General features: G+C 43.3%; 1 protein-coding gene across 4 annotated transcripts in view; it reads left to right on the forward strand.

Annotated features, from left to right (window-relative positions):
- The window catches only part of LRRCC1 (leucine rich repeat and coiled-coil centrosomal protein 1), a 116,022-nt gene extending 107,126 nt beyond the window's left edge, over positions 1-8,896 (forward strand). For all 4 annotated transcript variants that reach the window (XM_077492954.1, XM_077492955.1, XM_077492957.1 and 1 more), the window contains 2 exons: positions 1,516-1,651; positions 7,389-8,896. In XM_077492954.1, coding sequence (XP_077349080.1) covers positions 1,516-1,651; positions 7,389-7,511 — 259 coding nt within the window. In that variant the 3' untranslated portion in view covers positions 7,512-8,896. The remainder of the gene's footprint in view (positions 1-1,515; positions 1,652-7,388) is intronic.
- The last annotated feature ends 2,878 nt before the right edge of the window (positions 8,897-11,774 follow it).

Genomic DNA, 11,774 nt, shown 5'->3' on the forward strand with positions numbered 1-11,774 from the left:
TGTCCGTTCAAGGGCACCCAGCCCGTAGACATGTTCCCTGCTGCCCTCTTCATTGGATAGCAGTGAGTATCACAGGGCTGGATAGGGTCGGGAACCGCTAAAGTTAACTTTTTACATTAAACAGCAGGTGATTGGTTGCCAGGCGATTCTAGCAACCGATCACCAGACTGTTGATGTAAAAAGTTAACTTCAGAAGTTCCCATCCCCATCCAGCCCTGTGATACCAGCTGCTCTCTGCTCTGCTTTTGTGTCCATGGGCAGAGGACACTACAGTGTGTGGGGGGGGGGGGGGGTGCAGGGGCAGAGGTCACTGCTTTGGATTCACAGAAAACTTGCTATGGGAGAGGGAGGCAGAGGATACTATGGGAGTCATGTGAAGGGGGACAGAGGACACTGCAATTGGGGGGGGGGGGGGTCCTGTCCCCGTCTCCAGACCATGCTGACTGGCAGGGCTGGCAGCCACCCTTGGGTGCCAGGATGGGGGAGGGGCAGTAAAATCTGAATCCCTGGCCACATGCTCTCTCAGGGTAAACTGGCTTTGTATTAGTGAAGCACCATAAAGTGAGGTAAACCTGTACTGTTATTACTATGTTAGGATTATTCTTATCTTCATTTATTAGCAGGTGAATGCGGCCCTCTATGCATTCACATACATTGATTCAGGCTCTTAAGTGGAAAAAGATTTGCTGACCCCTGGTATAGCGTATAGCTGGCATACTTCGCCCGTACCTGCCAATTATTGTCCCTCACTTGGTAACCCCAATTTCAGCCTTACACAAGCTATTTCAGTTAGGACCTGGCAGATGTACTCGTACAGTAACATGCCAAGTAGGGTCCTAATCGACATGAAATCTCCATCCCACACGAGCACAGAATGGGTCCAAACAGTTGTATACGTTTTTATTGCATTCCACTCAACTTGCATGTATCGAAACCTCCTAGTTTAATACTGTGGATCCAAAGAGGTCTGCCATATGAAGTTACCATAACTTGACTCCAAAAATTCATAATATCGCTGCATATATTCCAATCACATAAAGAGCCACGATGCATGCCTAAATGTCCATCATTGCCATCACTATACAAAAATACATGTCCTGGGAGTTTGTTCCTCCTCAAGGTGATGTCTGCTTGTGTAGGGGGTATAGTCTTGGTAATGCTTTACCCAAATTGAAGCATGTTCGGTAGAGGGTAACACAGGTTCTTGCTCACAGTTTTTCTATTTGCCAGTGTCAAATCCTCCTGTAGGTGGCAGTATAGCCCTGATTGGAACTGAATCATGCCCTACAATGGACTCCAAGAAAGGGATTTCTGCCTGGTACAGCCTCATAGACCATTACATATATGTAATGTGCACATTAATAAAAACATGCTTAAGTAGGTTAATTAAACACAAGGAATGCATCAGTTATACTTTATAAGAACATGTCCCATCTATAAGTACTGAAAGTGTGTGTATGTGTGTAATATTTTTTTTCCTGAATTCACCTATGTGGTAAATCTTTGTCTGCATAGGGTTGTAATGGAAAAACTTCATTCTGTGGATGATGCATTTCGAAGACAATTGGAGTCCATTCTAGCCGCTCATCAAGCTGAAACTATTAAAGTAGCCAGTGAAAAACAGAAGGAAGTAGAAGCAGCAAATGAAAGGGTAAGTATCTACACACTTTTGTCCCAAAGTAAATCATGGCTCCTGTACCCACTCCACACAGCGGTAAATAAACATATTTAGAATCTTTGATGAAAATGAAAGCCACATGTCACTTTAGGGGATTGTTTTTCACTGATTTGGGCTAACCAGCTTGAAATGGTTTTCTGCAGGTTGACTGTTTTACTCTATACTTATATAAAGCTGTGTTTCTCGATGCACAGTTGCATACTGGTGAATAAAAAATTGACTTCTTTTGCTTTACCCACAATCTTTAAAGCTGGACTCCAGGAAAGAATCTATAAAATATGCTGGTGTACTATGAGTTAAGTCCAGTGAGGTGTATGTCATCTTTTGGGCTCTTTTATTTACATCTGATGGTTTTACAGTGCTCCAGGAGTACAGCTATCTCTACACTCCTGGTGTTCTGATAGGAGAAACAGTGGCTTCTCACACACAGCATCTCTGCTCGCCCCTCCCCTCTACTGCCCATTCACAGGAGCCTTTGTATTTTGTAAAAGAGTTCACATAACACAAACCGCTCTGTGACTGGACACAAGGACAGGAGTGGCAGGCACATGGGCTGCATGTAAAAATGAAAACTGTACATTAAAGATCTTCTTCCATAAGGCACTCCGTTGGACTTGTTTAGCCCATTTCATATTCCTGATATATGCCTGCTCTACCGTGTACCTGTATGGAAAAGTATCCTGTTCTATTTATATTGCTTCCTTTGTGTGAAAGTCCTGGTGTTCCTGCTAGCCCCCTTGCTTTCCTATTAGAAACTGACCATATTAAGAAGGAGAGCACACCGTGGTCAGTTCTCTAGCTAGTCTGCTCTCCTCCAATAATTAGACTTGTCCTGACATGTCCATGTGATCACTTCTAAAAAAAAATATATATAAAAAAACATTATAAATAGTTTTTTTTTTTTTTTTTTTTTTTTTATCTATACACAAATGTTTTGATTTTCATTTCAGTTTTAAACTGAATGGGTTGTTTTACAAGGTGATTGTTTACAGTCACTTTAACCCCTAGTAATCCGAAACATTTTCCAAAGTGGCTCCTTTCCTGGAGGTTCAGCCTTGAGGCTGGAGCCACAATAATTTGGCTTGAGTTGCAGTCCGTACTTGGTAAAAAATTTTTTTTTTTTTTTTTTTTTTAAATAATGCATTCAAATGCATTTCCATTTTTGTCTAAAACCCTTATAACACACAGCAACAGATTAAAAAAAAAAAATTCTGAAATGTGAGTTCCTTCAAAGAGCAAGCTTTTAAAACGCTTAGTCGGTTCACACTGGGGCAACACGACTTACAGCACAACTTTGAAAGGTGACTTGGAGGCGACTTAAACGTGACTTACAATACGACATCAAGTCACCCCCAGGCCAGGCGACTTTGGCTGTAGCCAATCACAGAATAATCAGCTCTCTGGGAGGAAGGAGTTTTCCTCCATCCCAGACCGCGATATTGCGTCAATCTCACCGCTTTTATCTGCAGGATTGACACCTTGCGAGCCCCGTCGTGGTATGAATCATGAGGAGGAACTCCACACCAATTTTAAATAAAAAATCAGCAGGGGTTCCCCTCCAAGGGTATACCAGGTCCTTAGGTCTTTTATCCGAGCATGCAGCCCGGCCGGTCAGGAAAGGGGATGGGGATGAGTGAACACCCCCCCAACCGTACCAGGCCACATGCCCTCAACGTGGAGGGGTGGGTGCTTTGGGAAAGGGGGGTGCCCTGCAGCCCCCCACCCCAAAGCACCTCGTCTCAATGTTGATGAGGACAAGGGCTGTCGGGGTCTGCATGCGGGGGGCTTATCGAAGCCCTTTTAATAAGGGTGCCCCCCAGATCCCGGCCCCCCACCCTAATGTGAATGAGTATGGGTTACATCATACCCCTACCCATTCACCTGGGGGAATAAAAGTGTCATTTATTAGGCAGCTCCGGGGGTCTCTTCCGTCTTCAGGGGTCTCTTCAGACTCCTTCGGCCTCTTCTCCTGCTCTCTGGTTCTTCTCCCACTCTCCGGCCTCTTCTCCTAGTCTCTGGTTCTTCCCCCGCTCTCTCCGTTTCGTCTGCCGGGCTCTTCCGATATCATCTTCCAGCTCTTTTACTAGCGTTGGCCCAGTCTTCTGCGTCGTCTTCTTCCCTCTTCTCTATCTCCGATGTTGACACAACGCTCACTCCCGCTGCAATGCCGTGTGAGCGGTGCGCAACGACTTGTATAGTCATGGGGCGTGGTCACCGGGTGATGTCACCAGGTGACCCCGTCCCTTATAAGGTCACAGTCCCAGCATGTCCCGGGAGAATCAGTGTGATGGGATTGAGCTGGAAACACATTCTCATGGGCAGGTACTGTAATTTCTTTACCTGTAAAGTCGCCTCAATATAGATGGAGATCTGACTTGGAGGCGACTTCCATTGAATTCTGTGGGTACAAGTGGCCTAGAAGTCGGATTGAAGTAGTGCAGGAACCTTTTCTGAAGTCGGAGCGACTTTAGTAGTGTACATTAAAGCGGGAGTCCTGCCGTTTTTTTTTTTTTGTTTGTTTCTAAAGTCAGCAGCTATAAATACTGCAGCTGCTGGCTTTTAAAATATGGACACTTACCCCTCCAGCGCGCCCGCGATGTCGGCACCCGAAGCCGATCTGTCGATTGGCTCTTGGGTGCTGCCGCCGCCATCTTCAGTGTGGGAATCAGGAAGTGAAGCCTTGTGTGTTGTATTTTTTTTACATTTTTTTTTCCACAGGTGAATGGATAGGGGTACAATGTACCCCATACTCATTCACATAGGGTGGGGGGCTGGGATCCGGGGGCCCCCTTAATAAAGGGGGCTCCCAGATTCCGATAAGCCCACCGCCCGCAGACCCCAACAACCAACGGCCAGGGTTGTCGGGAAGAGGCCCTTGTCCTCATCAACATGGGGACGAGGTGCTTTGGGGTGGGGGGCCGCGCGGGGCCCACTCCCCCAAGGCACCCCCCCATGTTGAGGGCACGCAGCCTGGTACGGCTCAGGAGGGGGGGGTGCTCGCTCGTCCCCACCCCCTTTCCTGGCTGGCCGGGTAGCGTGCTCGGATAAGGGTCTGGTATGGATCTGGAGGGGACCCCCACTCCATTTTTCCGGCGTAGGGGGTTCCCCTTAAAATCCATACCAGACCTAAGGGCCTGGTATGCTATCGGAGGGGGAACCCACACCACATTTTTTTTATAAATTTGGCGTGGAGTTCCCTCTTGAGAGCTGATAATTCTGTGAGAATCGCCTCCGTATAGACGGAGATCCGACTTGGAGGCAACCTCCATTGAAATAAATGGGTACCAGTCGCTTACAAGTCGTATTGAAGTAGTACAGGAACCTTTTCTGTAGTCGGAGCGACTTCAGTAGTGTGCATTAAGACGGCTCTCATTCACTTACATTGATTTTTACATGTAGCGTGACCTGAAGTCGGATCTGAGTCGCCCCTGTGTGAACCGAGCCTACGTTTTAGTAAATCTACCCCTTAGTTTCTCTCTTTAAATATGGTTTCAATAAATAAGTAAAAAGCAAGAAAAGCTAAATGCAGACAGACACAAAAATGCAGATCAGTTGGTAAAGGAAGTTTTATATGTAAATGAGTCCAAAAAAAATTAACTGACTGCAAGTCCTGGGGTGCAAACTGACCAAGCAAGCATGAATTTGCTTCTGTGTCTTATGTGGTTTATGTTTAAAACCAGAAGCAGGATCATCAAGGTATTTCTCTTGAATGGAGTGATTCAAACTAATAGACTATAATAAAAGTATACACAGGCAAACACACACATAAATAAAATGCAAAATATCAGGGTAGTGTACACTTTACAATATTTCTGTCCAAAACTTTTATTTATGTTTTTGTAGTTTAAAACCTTTTTTTTTCCTGCCTTTGTCCTATTTTTGAGGACGATACTAAGCTATGCAGGGCAATAATTTCTCCGCAGGATGTGTAAACCTTGCAAGAAGATCTGAACAAATGAATGGGGTGGGCAACTACATGGCAAATTAGGTTTAATGTAGAAAAATGTAAAATAATGCATTTGGGTGGCACAATTTGAATGCAATCTATACACTGGGGGAGAACCTCTGGGGGAATCTAGGATGGAAAAGGACCTGGGGGTCCTAGTAGATGATAGGCTCAGCAATGGTATGCAATGCCAAGCTGCTGCTAACAAAGCAAACAGAATACTGGCATGCATTAAAAAGAAGATTAACTCCAGAGATAAAAGGATATTTCTCCCACTCTACAAGACTCTGGTCCCGGCCACACTTGGAGTATGCTGTCCAGTTCTGGGCACCGGTCCTCAGGAAGGATGTACTGGAAATGGAGCGAGTAGAAAGAAGGGCAACAAAGCTAATAAAGGTTCTGGAGTTATGAGGAAAGGTTGCGAGCACTGAACTTATTCTCTCTGGAGAAGAGACGCTTGAGAGGGGATATGATTTCAATTTACAAATACCATACTGGTGACTCCACAATAGGGATAAAACTAAAGGAAGGGAGTTTAATAAGACTCGTGGCCACTCATTAAAATTAGAAGAAAAGAGGTTTAACCTTAAACTATGTAGAGGGTTCTTTGCTGTAAGAGCGGCAAGGATGTGGAATTCCCTTCCACATGCGTTAGTATCAGCGGGGGGCATCGATAGTTTCATAAAACTATTAGATAAGCACCCGAACGACCACAACATACAGGGATATACAATGTAATACTGACATATAATCACACATAGGTTGGTCTTTTTTCAACCTCGCCTACTATGTAACTATTGGGGACTGGAAATTTGCCTCAAATGAAGGGTACCCCCTCTCAAACATTTATTTATTTTTACCGGGAACACTCCTATTCCTTTCACAAGTGTAAAATTGAGGATTTTTATATGACTCCAGCATGCCCCTTCTCCCCCCTCCCCCCTCCCCCCCCCCCCCCCTTCTCCATATACAGTAACTCCATCTTTTTGCCAGAACTCATGGATTGCATTTCTTCATTTCTCTTTCAACATGCTGCTGAGTAAATGGCCATATAATTGCGGTTGCAACTGTTGTACTTGAATGGCTGAATTTCATTTGCCTTATAAGTACAAATAGCAGAAAGGGTTGTGGGAGGCAAAGAACAATGGTCTTTTCCCAAAGTCTTGTGCCAGTCGTATTGGTGATTTTCTCTGATCGACCTCCCGTGGGCACATTCTTTCTTTATTTGCTTACATTGCAATAGTTGTCTTCTGCATCTGCAGTTATGTTCTTTATTCTTTCATAGTTACTGAGTAATCTGGTTAAAGGGAACCTTTCAAAAAACAAACATAATAACTGTCATTGCTGTTAGTGGTGGAGGCTCCGAGGCTGTCACCCTTATCCTGGATTTACTACCTAGTTATCCACTGACATTGAGCAAGCATTTAGTCGGTGCAATCTGAAAAGTTAGAAAAAGCATACAAGGCAAGCAGTGTGAGTGGCTGCCTAATCAAGGAAGCTGGGATCAGAATGTAAACGTGAAATAAAAAACACATTTAAATTGCTACTTGCATATATGTCATTTCATACCATGTCATGTCACCCATAATGAAGAGCATGGTAAATGCATTCGATCATAAGACCCTTTGCTGAAGGGATTGATGTAAATGTTCTCTTTAAAAAAGTTTCATATAATTTGCTACATTATAAAAATGCAGGTAACTACAAAACAAGAATGTGTGTTACTATAATACAACCTCACTAACGCCCACTTTGTTGTTGCAGGTTTATCAAGTAGAAGAGGAAATGCGGCAGCTCTTGCAGGAAACTGCTAACAGTAAGAAAGCCATGGAGGAAAAGATAAAGCGGCTCACTAGTGCATTAAGTGACATTCAGCAACATTTCTAACATTTTAACAGAGCGGAAGGAGATTTTATGTTGCTAAACAGGCTAAAGTTACATCTGTTTATAGGTGTGTCCATAATTTAAAGGAAACTTGTATTAGAAGAATATGCAGACTTCTATTGCTGTGATCTCCTTCTGAAAATGCTGCTTGCCTGTCTGTCATGCCCACTGGCTTTCAAAGTCCTTTAATCTCAGACAGCCATGCAGTTAGCATATTCATGAGGTCAGCAATGGCAGTATACATAGAATTTTATCTTTTTAAAGTGTTTTCATATAACTGACTGTAATAAAAAGAAAAATATTATTTATTAATCTATTTTTATTTTCTTTCTCATCCATTGAAGGACGCAAAGACTTTCATGTTTTGGGTTATACTGCGGCCTACAAGAGTATTGGACTCTGGCAAACAAACTGTAGGCCAGCCCAGGATAACCCCACTCCCAGTATGCCTCTGTTCTTTTTTCCCCTTCTAGTGTCCTAAGTCATCCTGGATAGTTCCTGAAAGGGGGCACCATCTTTTTGTTCCACCATCTCTAGGCTCAGACCATCTTCTTATGGTCTCAAGGATGGGTTTCCTACCCTTCCTGTTGAGGCTCATTCTACTAGATTTATTGCCTTTCAGCATCAAGCAACTGTTCCCAGTTCTGCTAGCTTGCCATCTGGTCTTCTGACCACATGTTCTCAAAGTTCTACCAGGTGGATTTTGCAGCCTCATCTGATGCCATATTTTCCTGGACCTGTTCGCATTCGTTTGCTGTGTTGCCCACCCTAAGGCCCCTTTTACACTTGTGCGACTTTGGACATCAGTGTCACATGACAAGTCGTACCCCATGATAACCATTCATATCTGTCCGACTTCAAGTCGCACCGACTTTAAAGTAGTCCCTGTACGCGACTTTGATGCGAGTTGAGGTACATAGATCTAAAGTTTACACAGGCATTCCCTGAAATCCCAGCAAAAATGCAGCCACAAAATCTCCCGACTCTAAATTCTTGGCACTGTGAAAGGGAGCCCAAGTTGGATGGCTTTTGGACATCATTAAGGTGAAAGACTTGACTTCCTCCTTGGATAAAAAAAATAGGATTTTTGTACTCCGTAAAATCCTCATTTTGCAGTTCATTGAGGGACACAGGCCCCACCCCTTATTATCATGCTCACTGTACTGCTTTGTTACAAAACGTAGGTATGCTGGTAGAACGAAGGATTATCCTGGGCTGGCCTACTATTTTTTTTTTTTTTCGGTTTTATTTTTTTACCAGTGTCAACTAGGCAAGTGTATTACATAAAGGTTAAAGACTTCTTGTGGACTTCAAAATACATTTTATTTTGTTTAAGCATATAATTGTACTGTGTACTTATTGTTTTTAATAAATATTTTTCACTAAAAGGGTTTGAGGCTTTTTAATTCGCCATGTTTTCAGAAAAAAATTGTATAAAGAAACCGCCCAAGAACATCCAAGTTTGGCAGATAATGTATAAAAAAAAAAGTGCTATTAATTCAAAACAAATTGCAGTTAAGCACAGTATTGCGCACACACACCGAGTCTGCCTCCTGTTGAACGAAAAATCTGACCTCAAAACATCCATTATTTAAATTAAAGATATTGATTTTTCCTGTCTAAAGACTTTTATTTTAACTACTATGGATTATACTGTACATCCAGTTACTGTTGGGCTGCATGTAAATGGGTAAGTGACAAAAATAACTGGTTGTTAAAACATTGCCATAAATGCATGTAAATGTACGTTTGTTTTTTATGTACTCCCATTGCAGTCTACAAAGCTAAAAACTAACTGTACCACCACACCGAAAGAAGCACTTTCACCTTTTGACTTTCAATAAGTTTTTATTTAGACTTCACAGAATACATAGCGTAACCCATACAAATATCTGAATAAAATGACACAAAAGATGCCATAGGCACCTGTACCTTTTCAAAAATCTCACTGCGCCATGTGTCATTCAAAGCACAGAGCCGGTGACTGACAGTCTCTAGTCACTGAAGAGGAGAACTGAGCGATCAGCGGTCTTTGATCATTCAGTTCTGGGTGTAGCGACAACGGGGCATAGATGCAGCATCCACCTAGGTGAGTGTATATGTTAGTTATTTTGAAATCCCACACTTCTCTCTCGTTCACATTTTTTTGAACCAGTAATTTTAAAAATGTGCCAAATGACATCACTGCCTATACTTCATTCTGCCACAACTGGAGTACAAGGAGGAAGATTACAACTGGTGTACGGACACATATCTCTTCAATTTGAGTGCGAAAGCATAGGAATTTGCCCTCGTGCCTAAATCTATAGCTATGTCTTTCCCGCTTACCAATCTCTTACTTTCTAAATGTGATGGGCACTGCCTATGTGCACTCAACTGCCCACCTACATTTCAGTTTTTGATACATAAGTATGCTCACAAGAGACCCTGTTGACACAAAAACGGCAGGTAAAAAAAGCAAAATTGAGCATTTTAAATGTGCAGCATTATTTTCTTTTCCATAAAATATTAATTGGCATCATGCCTCTGAACTGACCAACACATTTTGATTAGTCAAATCCTTTCTTTTCTCCTAGCTTTGGTGTGTGTTTCCCGAGACCTTCATCTCCTTCTTAATTGGAGATTCTTGAAGACATTGTTTTTATATTCTTGCAGCTTTGTGTGTTGCATCACAGAACACTAATTCATCAAAATAAACATACCTATGGGCTCTTCAAATTCATAACATCTTATGCTACCATATGACATATGATCTAGACCAGCCTTTTTCAACTAGTGTGCCTTATGGGTTCTTCAGGGGTGCCTTGGAAAGATGAAATTGCTCCAAATTACCCAAAAATTGTCAACAAGCTTGCAGGTGCATCAAGACTGACTTTCTTGCTACACTAAGCTACAGTTTTTTTATTGTGCATGATTACAACCTTGGGCACTGGGCAGGCTAGCTGCCGGTGTTCTGGCATATACTGTCTGGGCATCGGATACTGTCCGCCCCGCACTGTGCAGGCGTAGCGCTTGCGCAGTACGGAGCAGAAGGAGCTTCGGAAAATCTCCGAAGACAAATGGCGCCTGCGCCGTGAGTCGAGGTGGTAGCCCACCCATCCAAGTGAACATAGGGCCACCGATACTAGAGGGCCCCTTGCGGGCTCGCTGCGCTCGCCACTCTTCGCTCGCCACGCTTCGGGCACTTGGGTGGTGGGGCTAGAACCTGGACTCACGGCGCAGGTGCCATTCATCTTCGGCTAATTTCGGAATCTGTGTGTGCTGTGTACTGCGCATGCGCAGTACACAGCGGACACTATCCGATGGGGGACACAATATGATAGGACACCAGCTCCTAACACACAGTGATGTCATTGGTTGATAAGGAGGACATCGGGTGCCTAAGGACATCCTTGTTTACACCTCTCCTTTTAGTAAACATTGCGGTCCCGTTGGCTAAATGAGGGTGAAAGAAACACTGGAATACTAATCTGTACCAGTGTGCAAAGGCGTATTTTCTTTGTAAGAATAAATCGCCTTTAATTTTGGGTGCCCTATGTGTGTCAATGCTGCTGCATTATGAAAAACTGTAAGCTTGGTTTCTTACATTTTAGACTGCGGTGCCTCGAGATTGTGCATCATTTTAAAGGGTGCCTTGACTGAAAAGTGTTGAGAAACACTGATCTAGAGTTTAGACTTTATCAGTTAGGGATAGTTTTAAAGATTGCCACAAACATTGGTGACTAGTTGGATCGGTATATAAAATTAATGCCTAATGATGTCTCTTGACCAACCTATCACCAAAATAGAAGTGTTCCTGTTTAGGGAAATGGAGTAAGAAAGGGAAAACATTCATTCGTGGAAGAGAATAAACAAATGGAGATTTGTCAGGGTTCCCTAATCTGTTTTTTTTTTCTTCGTGTCCTGAGAATGCTCATTGAGGAGTCTTATGAGTTACCTGTAAATATTAAAGATGAACCTGCTCCCCACTGCATGAGTTAACTGCTAACTTTGCCTGGGGGATGATGGATAAGGGGATATACTTTCCTTATTCCTTGCACCAGAAGGTTGAAGCTGGATTGGTCAAAACTCGCTGACATCCTCTTCTAAAATGCAGGACCAGCAGCCCTGTGGTATAGGATCAGAAGAACACCAGCAATTGGGGTAGCTTTAGGTGTACACTGTGCAGGTGGCACAATACACCGACTGTAATTGCAACAGCCTCAAATGAAATTCAAAGACACTGTCTCTTCTATCTCTCTCCGCTGACGCACCACACTACGCAAG

This window comes from Lithobates pipiens, unplaced genomic scaffold, assembly GCF_037356315.1.
Source record: "Lithobates pipiens isolate NorthernLeopardFrog02 unplaced genomic scaffold, aLitPip1_a1.2 Scaffold_19, whole genome shotgun sequence".
NCBI lineage: Eukaryota > Metazoa > Chordata > Amphibia > Anura > Ranidae > Lithobates > Lithobates pipiens.